The 18,244-nt window shown below is 41.3% G+C and overlaps 1 protein-coding gene across 1 annotated transcript in view; it reads right to left on the bottom strand.

Annotated features, from left to right (window-relative positions):
• DPYSL2 (dihydropyrimidinase like 2) overlaps positions 1-4,387 on the bottom strand; it is a 141,364-nt gene extending 136,977 nt beyond the window's left edge. Inside the window, 2 exon segments of the mRNA XM_074285445.1 lie at positions 4,018-4,308; positions 4,310-4,387. Coding sequence (XP_074141546.1) covers positions 4,018-4,308; positions 4,310-4,372 — 354 coding nt within the window. The 5' untranslated portion in view covers positions 4,373-4,387.
• Between the last annotated feature and the right edge of the window lie 13,857 nt (positions 4,388-18,244).

Below are 18,244 nucleotides of genomic sequence, written 5' to 3'. Positions count from 1 at the left end.
GAATCCATCATTATTGAAATCACAGTTGATTATCATATAATCTTATTGTTGTACAGAGGTACAATGTTCTCTTGCTTCTACTCATGTCACTTAACATCAGTTTATGTAAGTCTTTCCAGGTTTTTCTGAAATCAGCCTACTCATCAATTTTTATAAAACAGTAATATTCCATAACATTCATTTACTATAACTTATTCAGCTATTCCCCAACTGAAATGGGTTTCCAGTTCCTTGTGATAGGCTTGAGGTCTCTTTAAGATTCCTTTCTGATTTCCCAACCCCCATGGCTGACCTTGATTCACAAATCCTGGTCAAAAAGCACCCTTTAGAATATCCAGGCCCAGCCCCCACCAGATGTGAGCCGGCTTGGGTTTTCTCAGCCCCCACAAATAGTTTCTTCCCAGCAGAACTTGGGGCACCGCCCACAAGCTCCTTTTAGGTATAAAAGAGCTAACCTGGAGTTCTCTCTTTGCAGGAGCCCTTACCCCCAAACATGGTATCCTTCTGGCCATGTAAGCGTTCCTGCCTGCCAGCGGCCACCTTCAGCCCTGGCATCTTTCTAACTGAACTTTACTTCCAAATTCCTACAATAAACCTTTTTTTTAATCACTCTAGGTTTTCGGGCCTGTAAATTCATTTACAGGGGACACTGCGCCTCATGGGATCTTTGTGCTGACAAACAGGGTTCCCCCTTTCCTTTTGTCTCATCACTTGCCACTATAAAAAGGACTGCTACAAACATTTTGCCTATGTACATAGTTGTTTTCACATGGTTTCTCTTATTATACTTTGAGCTACTTGAGGGTAAGGCACAGTGTATGGTTTTTTTCCACTATCCCTAGTGCTTAGTATAATGCCTGGTATACAGCAAGTACTTAATAAATGCTTGTGTAGAAAAATCTGTCAATTCACAAAGAAGGACATATCACATTCCTCATTTTCCTCCTGCAGAGAAACAAAGCAATTGAGCACTGAATGAGCTGATCCATGGTTTCGCATAATTGCTCTTTGTCCTGAATGCTCAAGTATGGTAGGAAGGGTCCTAACTGATAAAGAAACAAGTCAGAGAATGCACACAGCGACTTGGAAAAATTTCTCTCTCTCTCTCTCTCTCTCACACACACACACACAGCTCTAAATAACCAGGGAACTGAGGCACTTGCTACATCTGAGAACTGCAAAGGCCTCAGTTCACAACTCAGGTTCCTGTCTCAGGTCTCCCCTTTGTGGAGTAGAATATCCCCAGGATATTCCTGGCATTTACCATTTGCACGATGGGATCATCCCAACTTCTCTGGAAGTCAAGCCATGTTCAGATCAGTACTTCTGATAATCAACAGCATTGTCCTCTAAAGGGCTGCCAAAGAATATGGGCTATTAGCCCATATTTTTGGTGTTACCCTTTACACATATGGGTCCCCTTCCTCATTAGTGGTGATGCCTGAATAAAGCCATCATCTTTCATTGTTTTGGCTGTTCCTCATTTTCTAGCCTGAATTTGCATTCTTACTGGTACATGCCCCATTAAAGGGACTGACACCAGTTGTGAAGTCTTATGTCAGTGAATTATTGGGTGGTGAAGCTGGGTAGCCTTCAAAGTCTGCTCTCACTGTAAAAAAACAAGAACTTTCTTTCCTCGATGCTTATAAACAGCGACTGGATACTGCTCATGGACCCAAATGAAGTAAATGGTTATTGACCTTGAAAAAGAGTGTATTTCACTTCAACAATGATACTGTATGAAGATATATTCTGATTGAAGTAGATATTTTCAACATAAAGAAGATCTAATTCAGTTCCAGTTGATCAAGGATGGACAGAAACAGCTACACTCAGAGAAGGAACACTGGGAATTGAGTGTAAACTGTTTGCACGATTGTCTTTCTTCCCAGGTTACTTATACCTCCGGAATCCAATTCTTACCGTGCAACAAGAAATTTGGTTTTACACACATATATTGTATTAAGGATATACTGTATCATATTTAATATGTATGGGATTGCTTGTCATCTAGGGGAGGGAGTGGAGGGAGGGAGGGGAAATTGGGAAAAGTGAATGCAAGGGATAATGTTGTAAAAAAAAATTACCCATGCATATGTACTGTCAAAAAATTATAATTATAAAATTAATTAAAAAAAAAGAAAGAAAAAGAGTGTATTGTTGTTGTTGTGTGTGTGGAGGGCGAGATCAGACGTTAGAAGGAAATGAGTTTGAAGTTCAATACACCTTTCATGCTTACTATCTGTGTGAACGGGGTAATTCACGTAACCGCTTTGAGTCTCAGTCTTCTCATCTGCAAAATGGGGATAAGAATACCTCCACAGGGTGCTGCTGAGAAAGAGCTATGTAATGTTCATTTCTTGTTTATTTTTTGGTCCAGATGTGTGATTTCAACTAGAAAACTCTGTATGGAAATTCCCTCCCTCCCCACTCTCAATCAGTAAGTCACTATTACAATACTTATATTGGAGAGTTGATGGAGTAGGGAAAGGTTAGGACTCAGTACTAATGGATGTCAAAGATGAGGCTTTCTTAGCCAGGCCAGTTATCCACCTCACTAGGCTACTGGTCCACGTATTACATCAGGAAGATGGATTCAATCTCCCATTGCACTTACCATTCAGAGCTGTCTTTGGCTTTTCATCCTCAGCATCTGACACATTGTCCTGACACATTGTAAGTGCTTAATAAAATTCTTCTGGAATTCAGCTGAATCATGGTTCCCTACAGAGTTCAAGGCTGGACCGAGAACTCTCTGAGGACAAGAACTTTCCTTTGAGCTTCTTTTGTATCCCCTATTGGATGCACAGCACGGGGCACATGGCTGAAGGACCCAACAGACACTAGTTAGTTAAATGACTTTCCACCCCACTAAAAGTACATCCAATGGGAAAGACACTGGCCAGGGATGATGCTATTTGTCCATGGGCAATGCCTGGGGAGCAGGCAAGGACAACCCTCTTCAAAGGTGAGTGTCCTACAGAGGAGAAAATTTAAAGTGAACTCTTTGGGAGAGGTCGGTCATTGAGAACCAGCATTATCCTCTCTGGTCAGGTACAATCTTGGCAAAGGATCTCTTGAATGGGGGTCCCACAAGTCAGCCACTTCCCCCATTAAACCCAGCACACAGAAAATTGTGACTCGGGGGCTCTGCCTACTGGAGAGTCCTCTCTGGCAAAGAGGTTCTTTAATGTGCTGACTCCTGCCCCACCCCTTCCCCAGCTCCTCCCAAAGGGGCTCTGGGATCTGGTCCTGGGACAGTTTTTGGGGGGCTATTCGGCAGCACTTTATTCACTCCCCGGGTCATCCACCAGCGGTTCGGTTCCCTTGGCCGAACCCACATCCCTCCTGGCTCCTAAAAAGCTGCAGAGAGGAGGTGGGGTCTTGAAAGTCTCCCAGGCAAAGAAGGAAATGGCCATTGAGTAGCTGGCCATGGTCCTGAAGTGACCGCTGCGGGAGCACTCTGGGTGGGGCGGGCACATGGAAGGGAATGGGAGGTGGAGGAGTCAGAAAGAGGGGTCGGGGCTCCGGCTTCCCGGTGGGACACTATCGGCTCGCTCGCCCGCCCCGCCCCCCCCCCCAGATGACATGGTAACCCAGAGGGAACCGCGTGGTGGGGAAGCCGCGCGCTGCTCCAGCTGCATTTTCAGGATCTGCATCCCCCAAAAAAGGGTGGGGCATTCTGCTCCAACCGCCATCCACGGCCAGAAGCGGGGTGGGAGTGGAATCCCTCGGAGGGGGCTGCTGCAGGCTCCCTCTGCCTGCGCCCCCCACTCCCACCCCCCTCCAGCCCCGACATCTTTTTTTTTTTTTTTTTTTTTTTTTAAATTTCTCCCCGAAGGTGGGGCCGCGCCAGGCGGATCCAGCATCCCCGGCGCGCGCCCTCCGCCCGCAGAGGGGAGCCGGGCTGCCGGGAGGCGCGCGTGGATGTGGGCGTGGGCGTGGGTGTGGAGGGAGAGGCCGATTCCCGGAAGGCGATCCGCGCGCCCCCGCCCCAGCCCACCTCCCCTCACCCACCTGGTCGCAGATGTTCTGCAGGGCTTCCTTGCCCGTGGCCCTCCGGATCTGCACCTTCCTCCCGGCCGATTCAACAGATGGCTGGCGGCCGGGGCCGTGCCGGGAGTAAGGGGGCTGGCCGTCCGAGCCCAGGTGGGCCACGTCCCGCTGCTGGGCCACCACCTGGCCCGAGCCCCGGCCCACGGACAGCGAGTCGAAGTCGATGGTCTTGTTCTCGGACGAGCCTTCCACGGGGCAGAACATGCCGCAGAATTTCTGCCGCGGCTTGGGGCTGCCCGAGCCCAGGTTTTTTGAAAAAGGCCGGCACCTCCTCGTCGTCCCCCTGCTTCCCGGCTGAGCCTTTCCTCTCGGCCATGGCTCCCCTGCCGCCGCCGCCGCCGCCGCGGAGCTCCGCGCGCTCGCTGGAGGTGGCTGCGCTCTCGCTTTGGCTAGCTGGGTGTGTGACTCTCTCTCTCTCTCTCTCTCTCTCTCTCTCTCTCTCTCTCTCTCTCTCTCTCTCTCTCTCTCTCTCTCTCTCTCTCTCTCTCTCTCTCTCCCCCTTATCTTTCTCTCCTTCCCTCTGTCCCCTCCTTTTCTCCTTCTGTCTCCCTAGCCTTCCCTCCTTTCTTCTCTCTCTCTCTTTCTCTTTCCCTCCCCGTCTCCCCCCCAGGAGAATCGGCTGGCCGCCAGCCGGCTGCTGCTTTTCCCAGCACGCTGGGTGTCCGCGGAGGGACGGATCCCCCTCCCCCGGCCCGACCCTTGCCTTCTCTAGCGTGCCTCCTTCCTCGGCTCTCCCACGCTCTAGGGAGCTGGGCCGGCCCTGGGGTGGGGGGCGGCCAGGGAACTTCTGCCCGGGAGATTGGATTCTGCCGCTGCAGTGGGGAGGGGGCCAAGGGGTGGAGGAGGAAGAAGGATGTGACCGATTCCCAGCAGCCCGAGGAGGGAGAGAAAGAGAGGATGGGGCGAGGGGCGGGTCTGGCTGCTCGGGAGGTGGGGGCTAGCCAGCGGCTGAAGCCTGAGCCGAGATCCGGAAGTGATGCGGCCGGTGGTCCATTGGCAAATGGATCTGAAGGGGTCGCGGGCAACGAACCCGGGGAGGGGGGAGGGGACAGACTAAGTCTCGGGAAGAAAAGGGAGGAGCCCGAAATTCGGGTCTCAGCCCAGCTGCTGCCCCACCCAGCTCCCAGCCCAGGCTCTCCGGCAGAGATCGGAGGATCCAGACCCAGTCTTTTCCCACCCAGAAACACCTGTTAGATTCCGCCACTGTACCCCGGTCCCTATTGTTCCACTTCATCTAGGATCACTGATTCTCAATACTGAACCGCCCTTAACCTTCAGACTTAAGGACCAAGGGGGAAGAAATGACTTGTTCAAAGCCACACAGTCTGACTGGCTCCGAATTTAAGCTCAACATCACAGAATCACCTATTTGCACCCAGCTCGACATGTTTCAGGCAAGGAGGAGCTGGATTCGAATCCACGCCCAGAACTACATCGCCCCATTGGAAGATTCCACGCTAAGTTTGGGACCCCTCCATCATAGACATCCCCTCTCTCCCCTGTTACCACTCCAGACCCTAAGTTGGGGACCCCTCCATCATATACATTGTCTCTCCCCTGTTAGCACTGCAGACCTTAAGTGTGGGACCTTCCATCATAGACATCCCCTCTCTCCCCTGTTACCACTCCAGAATTAGGGACAAACAATGCCGGCAGGCTGCTGCTAGAGCACAGTATGCAGAAGGCCCCAAGAGGGAAGTTTTTGGCCATTCCAGAAAACCCTATTCTATGGGACCAGTAAGTACAGAACTTGTTTTGTGCCAAATCCTACAAGTCTCCTGCAGCTCTACTTCCCTTCTTCCTCATCTCTGCCTATCAGACTCCTCTTCATCAAGACTGGTTTAGCAATGGGCTCCCCAATGGCCTATGAGTTCCCTAATGTCATTTCTCTGTCTGTCTCTATCTGTGTGTGTGTCTGTCTCTTTGTCTCTGTCTCTCCCTCCCACCCCCTCTCCAACCTAACTTTGTATTAACTTACTAGTGAATATGTTGAGTTTTGTCTTTGATTCTCCAGTGCCTGTAACAGTGCCTTAGATGCAGGAAGTAACGTGTGTGAACCAAATTAAACCAAGCCATATTTTCTAACAAAGACTAGAAATCGCCAATGGACAAGACCCAGAGAGTGTGCCATTCTCATACTCTGCCTAGGGAGGGATACAAACGCTGCCTCTGTTTCTAAGGCAGCTCTCTACAATTTCTGCCCACATCCACTATTCTTCATAAAGCCTTATGTGATGGAAAGGTATGATGTGATGGAAAGGAGGACAGGGAATCAGCATTCTAGACTGATGTCCTAATGGAGAGAAGGTGGAAGAGATTTTCATTGCATCCTTGTCTTATTCCAGTATAATAGAAAGAAAGAAAAGAAAGAAAGAAAGAAAGAAAGAAAGAAAGAAAGAAAGAAAGAAAGAAAGAAAGAAAGAAAGAAAGAAAGAAAGAAAGAAAGAAAGAAAGAAAGAAAGAAAGAAAGGAAGGAAGGAAGGAAGGAAGGAAGGAAGGAAGGAAGGAAGGAGGAAGGAAGGAAGGAAGGAAGGAAGGAAGGAAGGAAGGAAGGAAGGAAGGAAGGAAGGAAGGAAAAAAGGAAGGAAGGAAGGAAGGAAAAAAGGAAGGAAGGAAGGAAAGAAGGAAGGAAGGAAGGAAGGAAGGAAAGAGTAGAGCCAGTTAAATGATGTAATGGATAGGGCATGGGCTCTGGAGTCAGGAAGATCTGAGTTTAAATCTAATATCACATACTTGACATTTACTAGCTGTGCGACCTTGAACAAGTCATCTAACCCCATTTTCCTGAAAAAGAAAAAAAAAAAAGTGTAAGCCATCTTTAAAGAATGCTTTAACTATGACATGACCCCTTCCTCTTGTTCTCAAATTTTCTACAACCCTCAATTTTTCCCAGAATTTAATAGCAAATTAGTATTGGATTTGGCATCTGAAAGGGCAGAGTTCCAATTCTGCCCCACACGCTTACTAGCTGTATGATCCTAGGCAAGTCTTGAGCCTCAGCTTTTTTGAGGAAGAGGGATTCAGTGAGCTCCCTTCTCCCCCTCAAGGTCCCTTTTAGGTCTAACTCTATGATCTACAGCTGCAATCCCACCTCTGCAATTGAACAAGTCTCTCAATTTCTCTAGTGCCTCAGTTTCTTCTTCTATGTATAAGAAAGGTAAATTAAATGATCCCCAAGATCCCTTCTAGTTCTACTTATCTTCTTCTGATCCATGATCTCTGTTTCCTGCAGAGGGAATTTTCCTGGTCTTTGGGTGTTAGGGTTGCTAGGAAGGGGAGAAAAAAAGCCAGGGTGCAAAGGGGAGAGAAGCAAGAGTGTCAGTGAAGGACCTTACCATCACAGGCCTGAAGCTGAAATTCCTAGGGAGGGCAATGGAAGGCCTAAGAAGAATGTCACAATGGATCAGGGTGGCTTCATGGGCTCCCTCCCCTACATTTTGGAGTATCAAAAACTAAAGGCTAATGGAGTCGGTATATTGACAAATAAACAGGAGGCAAAGCAGGTTCCTTCACTATTCTGTCTCCTCCATCTCCATCCAAATACGCACACTCCCCTCATGCCTTTCTGTGTGGGTCTGCAAGGTTGCCTAGCACTGGCAGGAAAGCCTGCTGGCATGTCTGCTTTTGTTTGGGAGGGAGGGTGACTGTCAGTCTGTGTGTGTGTGTGTGTGTGTGTGTGTGTATTTGTGTGTTGTGTTGTTTTCCAACAATGGACATCCACTGACAAGGTGAACACCCAAAAATCTTACTAGTGCCTCTGATGTTCTCTTCCCATGATGCTCCTGCCAAACTTCAGCATTCCCATCCCTTCCCTGCCCCAGGCACTAGCTCCAGCCCCTGTTGCTTCTCTCCTCTCTCTGCAGCTGCTCTAACCTAAAAGGATGCGGTCTGCATGCTGAAATTTAAATGTGACTGAGGCAGAACAACTGGGCATGCCCAGTAACTGGGGTGACTGGAGGTGGAAATTAAATGAGCTTCTAAATGTGGCAATGCAGCCCTACCTGAGATCTTGACCCGCTGGAAGGCTGAATGGGACTGGGCATTTCGTTCCCCAATTGTAATTCAGTTGAATGGGTTTGAATTAGGAGGTGGGATTTGTTGGTGTTGGATAGCTAGGTGGGAGAGTGGCAAGGAGATGCTGAAATCTCAAATTGAAAAGGAAAAGGAAATTAGGAAAGAAAAAAGGTGGGGATAGGAAGGTGGTGCAATCTCAGATTGAAAAGAAAAAGGAAATTAGGAAAGAAAAAAATGCACGAGTGTGCAAAGGAAAGGAAAGGGAAGAGGAAGAGAATCAGAAGCCTCATATATTCAGCACCAGGGCAGGGAAATACTGATCCACTTTTTTTTTAATTAGCAATAGGAAAAAAGTCTCTTGAACAGACTTGCTCACTCTAATGCCTCCCTCAAGTATGAAGGGGACAGGAAATTTTCAAAGACTATCCCAATGGGATTAGGGAAGCACTTGGAAATAGAGAAAATGGCACTGGGTTGGGAAGCAAGTCATGTGGAGGCTGTATCACATGACCTCTGAAGTCCAAAATTCTGTAGTTGTAGTTCTGTGCAACTGACTTATAGCTCTTCCACTGCTAGCTGTGTAGACCTAGGAAAGTAATTTAAGATTCCCAGGCTTCAGTTTCCCTATCTAAACAATTAGTTTGGTGGATGATGTCTAATGGCCCTGTTGGCTTTCAAAGCCCATAGTTCTAAATCTAAGAGATATAGGAAATATCAAATAGAGTGTTGGACCAGAGTCAGGAATACTTGGGCACAATTTCTATCTTATACACTTCGGATCATGGAGTTACAGGCTTTCAGAAGCAGTCTAGTCCAACCTTCATAAATTTCCAAGAAGGGATTCCAACCAGGTTCTTCCATCTATAAAACCAGTGTCCTCTTCATTTTACCATTTGGGGTATAATCATAGATAAGTCCTTTAACCTTTTGGAGTCTGATTTCCTCATCTACAAAGGGGAGCTAATAACTCCTCAAGCACCCACCCCTACACAACCCATATAATATTTTTGTATGGACTTTGTTTCTAACACTTTACCAAGGCACTTGTCAGTTGTTATGACCAACATGCAATGGTTTTGATGACTGGTCTAGCAAAGGATTTTTTTAAAAAGGGTATCAGTGGAACCCTTTGTGGTCAAAATTAATTTATGGACCAAAGCAGGGATGGCATTCCAATCCTTACTGAGGAAATCATGAAGGAAGATTGTTTTATATTGGAGACACTGTTTTCTACTTCAGTTAAGTCTATCATATACCAGCCCTCCTATAAAATGTACCTAATTTTATGCTATTCTATAAAGATAAGACTTTGGATGGTATTGTTACTGTAGACCAGTGGTGCTCAAAGTGTGATACTCAGACACCTGCAGGTCCCCAAGACACTTTCAGAGGGTCTACAGAGTCAAAATTATTTTGATAAGAATACTAAGTGTTTGTGTCAATAGTCCAAGATTGGGAGAAGTCTGATATAGTTGGAAGTAATTTGGTAGAGGGTTATTTTCCCTATCTAAGAGTTACTCAGCCCTTCAGTTTAATATAGCTTACCTTTAATCAGTTAACCAAAGTTAGATTTCACTGTTGTTTGATGAACCACCTGCTGTTTAAAAGTTATCCAAACTGTGAGTTCCACCCATTGCAGTGATTATCTTTGGTCTTAGAGAGAAGGTCAATTACTATCCTTTTATTAATAACCTGCTGTGTCTTTATTAATAAAAATGATTAAATTGCCCATAAAAAGTACTAAGTTGCTATTTGCCTCAGAATATTTCTCCCCTTTCCAACTATAAATTTGTGTGAAGTTGGCATTTACTTCAAGCAAAACAATATATAACAGATTGGAAACATAAGCAAGCATGAGAATCGAGCTATCTTGAATTGAGACTGATATTAAAGAGATATACAAAAATATGTTAAAAAAATACTACTCTCCTGATTTTTATTTTATTTCTATTTATTTTTTTACCAAGGCAATTGGGATTAAGTGACTTGCCCAGGGTCACACAGCTAGAAAGTGTTAAGTGTCTGAGACCAGCTTTGAACTTAGGTCCTCCTGATTTCAGAGCTGGTACTCTATCCACTGAGCTACCTAGCTGCCCAGTAAAATAGCTATTTTCTTAAAACATTGCTTATGTTAATTTATAATGGATTTATTATTATGTTAAATTAATTAATGAATATTTTTAAATTTTATTAGTTTCAATTTATAATGAGAAATACAAATATATATATGACCCACATAAATCAAATCTCTTTTGGGTCCTCAATCATTTTAAGAGATTAAAGATTTGGGAAACACCGGTGCTGACCATTGCTAGGAAGAATGATGTGAAAGAAGCCTTTTCTCTGTCAATAATGATGATAAACATCACCTTTTAGTGAGAAGAACAACATAAAATTTGAAGTCAGAAGAGACCAGCACTTAGAGGATAAGTCACCTGACCTCAGTTTTCTCATCTATAATATTTTTATATTATTAGTAACAGCAGCAATAGTAGTAGTGATGGTGCTGGTGCTGGTGGTGGTTAGTAGTTTTAATATATAATTTTAATTATATTTTTAAATTATACAGTATTTTAAATTTTGAAATTACTTACCCATGACCTCATTTAACTTTCATCACAACCTAATGAGATAAGTATGATAGGTACTGTAAGTATTATATTCTCTTACAGATCAGAAATAAAAATGGCTTGTCCCATGTAAAAGAATTGTCAGTGACTAGAAGAAAGATTTGAAATCAAATAAATTTGTTTAATACACTTTCTACACTGTACTACTCTAGTACCTACAATTCTGAGTTATTGTGAGGATGAACAAATGAAAAAAAAATTGTTGTGTTTATGTCATAGGCCAGGATGTTAGTAAAACTAACTAACAGGGTGGCTTGAATCATTGACAAAACATTCGCACCATCAACCAGCTCTGTTTTACTTTTATTTTATTTTTTGTTGAGGCAGTTGGGGTTAAGTGACTTGCCTAGGGTCACACAGCTAGGAAGTGTAAGTGTCTAAGACCAGATGTGAACTCAAGTCCTCCTGACTTCAAGGCTGGTGCTCTATCCACTGCACCACCTAGTTGCCTGCTAGCTCTGTTTTAAATTGACTTGTTAAAACAGATCTAGAAAAGTTTGAGCAAATTTTGCTGCCAGGTGGAATGCTTTATGACCCAACTCTGGGCAAAAAGACAGTTTTAGGATTTAGTGGAGAATTTTTGAGCCCCTTGGGGACTTCCTTTATGACTGCTTTTATCTTTTTGCTAGAGGCTTTTAGCTGCTTTTACTTTATGGTAAACTTGTTTATCCTTATTTATTCATTGCTTTTACCTGAAGTTCATTTTATTAAAGTATTGATTATCTGAACCCTTAGTTTTGAGTGATACACTGCATCTGGCCAGTTCCTTTCTTCTGAGATTATGTCCAACTGATCCTATCTGTATCTTGTTTGCTCATAGGTGGGTTTTTTGCATTTTTTACCTTTCTTTGTATCACCTCCCCTTGTCACAGTGCCTATCACATGGTAACACTCATTTGACTAAATGATCAGACTGGAAAAGTACACTGTATATCAAGGACTGTGCTAAAAACTTGGAGTACCAAAACAAAATCTAAACCACAATCTTCCTTCAAGGATATTTCACTCTAATGACTCAAAAAACATATAGACAAAGGAAATATTTTAGTAAAGCATTTTGAAAATATAAGGTGAACTACAAGTGAATGTATATATAATTCCCATGATATTATGAATTCCCAGGGCCTCAACTTCCTCATCTTCAACATAAAAGTATTGAACTAGATTATCATGGTGGACACTTTCAGCTCTAAATATATGGCTTTGACCCTATGATTATTATTATCAAAACCATTATTTTCTTCCTTCTGCTCATCATCATTATTAACAATAGTAGAAATAGTATTATTTTTTTCCTTAAAACTTAAAGCAATTTTACAACCATTTTTTCACTTTATCCTGAAAACATCCTTTGGGAATATCTGAACACTCTCTGGCCCTCCCCTCATTGCTCATGTGGTAAAATTGAAGCCTAGAGCAGTCCTGTGACTTGCCAAAAGTCATACAATCTGTAGCAGAGATGAGAGGTCAGATCTTGCTTTTCTGGTCTTGAGGCGCTGTCCTTTCAGCACCACAGACCTCAACTAAGGGAGATGCTAGGCGGATGCTGCTGCTGCTGCTTCAGTGATAAGTCAGCATTTACAATAGAGAGGCACTCCCTAGGACTGATGGATATTTGTATGGCCAGGAAAGAATGATGAATGCACCTTAATAGACACCACAGGACAGCAGCTGAAATGTACTGGCTGCTATCCATTCTTCGATTTATCAAATCCTTGCCTCAAAAATGGATTGATAGGCTTTCTTTCCTCCACTTCTTATAAATCCCAAGTGACTCATTAACCACATTTAAATGACTAAGAAGGAAAAGTATCATACTAATAACTGGCATTTAATATGTAACGAAACACCTACATGTGCATTTGCAAAGACAGGCTGATGCTCCACCAAAGAAAACTAATGCAGGAATAAGTTTCACTTGTTTTATCCAGTGATTTTATTTTCCAAATTTCATTTCTAGACTTATTTTCTTATAATTATGAATAATGTAAAATTGGATGGCTTTAGTCACTCAAATTATTATTTTTTTATTTTCAAACGTATTTTCCAATTATATGTAAGACCAATTTTAACTTTCTCTTATTTAATTTTGAGTTTCAAATTTCCTCTCTTTCCCTCCCTGCTCTCTTCAATGAGAAGGCAAATAATTTGATATAGGTTATGCACATGAAGCCATGCAAAATATATTTCCATATTAGTCATGTAAAGGGAAAAAAGGATAAAAATAAAGACAAATAAAGTTTAAAAACAGTATGCTTCAATCTGCATTCACATTGCACCAGTTCTTTTTCTGAAGTGGATGATATTTCTCACCAGAAGTCCTTGAAATAGTTCTAAATCATTACATTTGGATCACTGACTCACATAGAATAGATAAGTCATTCTAAGTTGATCATCATACAATATTGTTATTATTATATATAATGTTCTTATGGTTCTGCTCACGTTCCTTTGTATCAGTTCATGTAAGGCTTTCCAGGTTTTTCGAAAGACATCCAATTCATCATTTCTTTATATCCAGTCATCCTGATCTATATCTTGCCACAGGACCTAGATGATTCCAGGAAGAAAGAGGGGAATGGTGACTTTGTATGGCCCTCACTCATTTAAATCCAATTCATGACATCACTTCATTGAAATGGTCTTCTTGGAGAACAAAAGACAAACAACAATAGCATAAAAGTATTACATGGCAATCATATACCACAAATCGCTTAGTCATTCCTCAATTGATAGGTAGCCCCTCAATTTCCAGTTCTGTGCCATCACAAAAAGAGTTGCTAGAAATATTTCTGTACGTTTAGATCTTTTTTCCCTTTTTCTTTGATCGCTTTGTGGTACAGGCCTTATAGTGCTATTACTGGATCAAATGATAAGCACAGTTTTACACCTCTTCAGGCATAGTTCCAAATTGCTCTCCAGAATGGTTGATCAGTTCACAACACCTCCACCAACAGTGCATTAGTATTCCAGTTTTCCCACATCCCCTCCAACATTTGTCATATTTTCTGTCATGTTAGATAATCTAATAGGTGTGATACCTCAGACTTGCTTTAATTTGTATTTCTTCAATCAATAATGAATTAGAGCATTTTTCACATGATTATAGATAGTTTTTGTTAGGTTCTTACTAAGTGCTAATGAGATAATGAGTTATTAGGTTCTTACTAAGTGCTAAGTCAGTACTTAACAATTCTCTAGTTCTGGCCTTTACTGGGAGTTTTACTTGTGAACTCCTGGGGAAGAGCAAGTTCATTGGTTGAAGTAACTTTTCCCAGAAGCCCTTGCATTATCCCACGCCCATTCTCTGGGAGGATAAAAGAGGGCAGCATTCAAGAGATAGAGAGTCTTGTCTGGGCCAGACTTAAGGCAGCTCTCCGGAGGAAGAAGTCTCTCCTCTAGACCAGAGAGTGATCGGCAGTTTCTGGAGATGATAGCACGTTACAAGTTTTGATTTTATTGTAAAAATTGCCTGTTCATATCCTTTGGTCATGGATCAATTGAAGAATGACTTGTATTATTATAAATTTGACTCTATTATTTATTCATTTGAAAAGATCCAATTTATTCTTATATATATTGTCATATCATAACATATTCTATGCTATATCAGATGATATTTTATAACATTGCATTGTATTGCATCACATAATAAGGTACCATATTACATTATGTTGTATCATATTGTATTGTATCATAATGTTGTCATGTCATGTCATATGTTGTTGTTCAGTAATATCAGCCATTTCCAAGTCTCTGTAACTTCATTTGGGATTTTCTTGGCAAAGATACTTGAATGGTTTGCCATTCCCTTCTGAAGCTTATCTTATAGATGCAAAAACTGAAGCAAACAGGGTTAAATGACTTGCCCAAGATCATACAGCTAGTAGATGTCTTGGGCTAGATTTGAATTCAGATCTTCCTTACTGCAGGCCCAGTGCTCCATTCATAGTGTCACCAACTTCACTCATTGTGTCAAATTATACTAAAAACAACATGGTGGATAGAGTGTTGGACTCAAGATCAGAAAGATCTAAGTATCAAATCCTGTCTGTGAAACTCACTATATAACCTTCAGCAAATCACTTGACTTCTCCATGCCTGAAATAATTCTCTAAAACTTATTTATTAAGCTACATGCCAGTTGCTGTCTTTATCAATAGAGGAACTTCTCACACTGGCAAAATCACAGGTTGTTGACATATTAGTAAGTTATTTTAGAGTCTAGTAATATGTATTGTGGCTGTGGAAAAAAAATCTGAGATGGCACTAAGAGAGACATGGAGTCTAGATGAAACATTTTTGCTTTTTTCTATCCTTGTCAGATCATATCTGAAGTGTTATGTTGAGACTGAAGTGCCACAGCGTGAGGAAGAATAGAAAGCCAGAGAGAATGCAGAAGAGGGCATCAGAGATGGTGACCTTGAAATCAAATCATGTCATTGAAAAAGGATTGAGGAAATGACTTCAAATTTGATAGCCTGGAATAAAGGAGAGGGAGTAGGTAGAACTCGAAATTATTTACTAGTCATACATGGATGTGGATTTTAGTTCAATATTTTTAAAAATCCCTAACAATTCAAGCTGTTCAAAAATGCCAAGATAAGCAAGAATAACAAGAGTATTTTGTAGTTATAAAGTAACTTAAGGTTCTGATGTAATGAGTAGTTCTCTACCACTAGAAATATTTATGAAAAGGCCAAGTCATCATAGGCTAAAGATACTACAAAGATTACTATATGGAATAGGAGAATGAACTAGATTAAAAGTTCTGGTAACCAAGAAAAGTAATATGACCCTGGGCTATATGGAGAAGATCACAGCTTTCAGGAACATGAAGGAATAAGGAAGGAATAGAGTCACTCTTCTGCTCTACTCAAACCACATTCAGAGAATTGTCTTCAGGTAAGGCTCTGGAGTCAAGAAATCTGGATTCAGATCTGACCTCAGAAACTTATTGGCTGTGTGATCCTGAACAAGTCACTTAACCCTATTTGCCTCAGTTTCCTCATCTGAAAAATGAGCTGCATAAGGAAATAACAATCTACTCTAATATGTTGGTCAACTATAAATGGAGCCACAAAGCGTCAGACGAAATTGAAATGAATGAACAACAAAAAGGACATCACTGTTTAGGCAGGACATTGGTCATCTGCAGAGACCTGGAGAGATTCCAAAAAAGGTCAATCGGAATGGACAAGGGCCTTGAGTTTGTGACTCCTTGTAAAGCTTAGCTCAAGCTCCACGTTCAACATAAAGCTTTTCCCAAATCCCCCATTTGTTTCCTCTTCCCACAAAAAAAAGTGTGCATTTACTGTATGAGTGGATACATGCATAAGTGCACATGTACATATAGTATACATATGTGCATATAATGCTGCAAAGATAGATAAATAGATAGATAGACAGATAGATAGATAGATAGTTAGATAGATGTAGATAAGATAGATAGATAGATATAGATAATTTGGAAAAAGTGGAATTGTCAGCCTTAAAAAAGACAACTCTGGGAAACATGATAGCTGACTTGGGTTCTTGAAGGAGTATCATACAGAAGAAGATTCAGATTTGTTCCTTTTGGATTAAAAGATCAAAACCAGGAATCATGAGTAAAAGTTAGAGACCAATTTCAGCTATGTATTAGGAAAATTTCCCCTACAATTGAAGTCATGCAAAGAAAAAAGTGACTGTCTTGAAATATGGTTGGTTTCCCTTCAATAAGGCTTTTCAGCAAAGGATGAATGAGCAAAAGCAATCACTGGACATGGCTACCCCCTGATTACCAAGGTTTTGCATAATGTAAATGTTTAATAAATGCTTGTTGAGTGTTGGGTATGTCATGGGGGAACCTTTTTTCAGGAACAAGTTGAACTAGATTGTTAAATTTGTCCTTTCCAAATGGAGAATCCTGTGATTCTAGTACCTCTAACTTTGAGATGCCATGATTCCACAGATTTAGTGATATGTAACCATTCATTAATTTGGACACTAATCAATAAAATAACATCCTACTATTGTTGCTGCTGCTGCTATAGCTTATGTAACACATTTTAATAAACTTAGCCCTTCAAGAATTTAGGTAGTGCCTTTTAATCATAGCTTCGGAGTAAAAATTGTCTAGATTCCCCATTTTCAAAAAAGAAAGTATCTTGAATTTTAATAACAAAAGCTTCACTAAAAAAATTTTAGATATAAACTTAAAGAATTTAGTTCCATATACTTTAACATATTTAACATGTATTGGAGTACCTGCCAGGGAGGTAGTGGGGGGAAGGGGGAGAAAAGTAGGAACAGAAGGTTCTGCAAGGGTCAATGTTGAAAAATTACCCATGCATATGTTTTATAAATAAAAAACTATAATAATAATAAAAAAATAATGATTTAGTTCCATATAACCAAAGGGATGTCAACAACATTCATCAAGTTTACCAATACTTCTGAAGAACAATGATTAAAAAGGTAAAAATCATTTATTAAATATTTCCCATTTTTCAGTTTAATTCAATTCTCTCAGATGATCAAATTTTTTTCCAAGTACCTACAAGATTAACAAGGCATTGCAATAGATACCATAAAAAGAACATAGAGGATAATAAGACTTGTAGGAACAAAGTCTCTGCCCTCAAGGAGGGCAATAATCTCACTGATGTCAACATGAGATTTAAAATTATACAATAATTATATGGCAGTCCAAAATAGCAATAGAAAAGATGTCTTCATGATAGACTACCACATGAATTATAATTTCTAAGGAGAAAATTCTTACAATGGTTAGTGATGTTGAGTGAAAAGAATATTGTACTTGGCTTATTATTTAAAGCCCTTTATAATCTGGCTCCAATCTACCTTTGCAGCATTATTCTATATGACTGCTACTCATACACTCCCGCTTTTGGCTCTTTTGCCTTCCCGTTCCCACACAACATCCCATCTTGTTCCTTTGATACCTTTTCATGAGCTAAAATGCAGTCTCTTCTCACTGCTGCCTCTTTGAATTTCTCACTAGTGCCTTGTGAAGCTCAGCCCAAGGTCCACATTCAACATAAGGCTTTTCCCGAATCCCCCATTTGTCTCCTCTTCCCACAAAAAAAAGTGTGCATTTACTGTGTGTATTTATACATGTACATATAGTGTGTGTATGTATGTATGTATATATACATATATATATATGATGAGATCATATATGGAAAGTGTTTTGCAAACCTTAAAATTCTACATAAATGCTCAATTTTTCTTCTATATCTCCACACTAACTCTGTGATCCTGTGCAAGTCACGTAACCTCTCTCAGCCTCAGTTTCTTTAATTGTAAAAGGGGGTAATAATATTACCCACCTACCAAGGTTATTGGAAGAATCAAATGAAATCGTGTACATGCAGTACTTTGCAAATCTTAATGCTAATCTTAATATCTTAAAATCTTAATCTTTATAAATGGTGGCTATGATTATTTGATTCCCTTTATGCTTTTTTTTCTTTCACTACTAGTAGAAAGTGACTAGGTGACACGATAAATAGAGTGCTGATACTGGAGTCAGGAAAAAT

Source organism: Sminthopsis crassicaudata, chromosome 2, assembly GCF_048593235.1.
Source record: "Sminthopsis crassicaudata isolate SCR6 chromosome 2, ASM4859323v1, whole genome shotgun sequence".
NCBI classification, from domain to species: Eukaryota; Metazoa; Chordata; class Mammalia; order Dasyuromorphia; family Dasyuridae; genus Sminthopsis; species Sminthopsis crassicaudata.
This window is presented reverse-complemented; position numbering and strand designations above follow the sequence as displayed.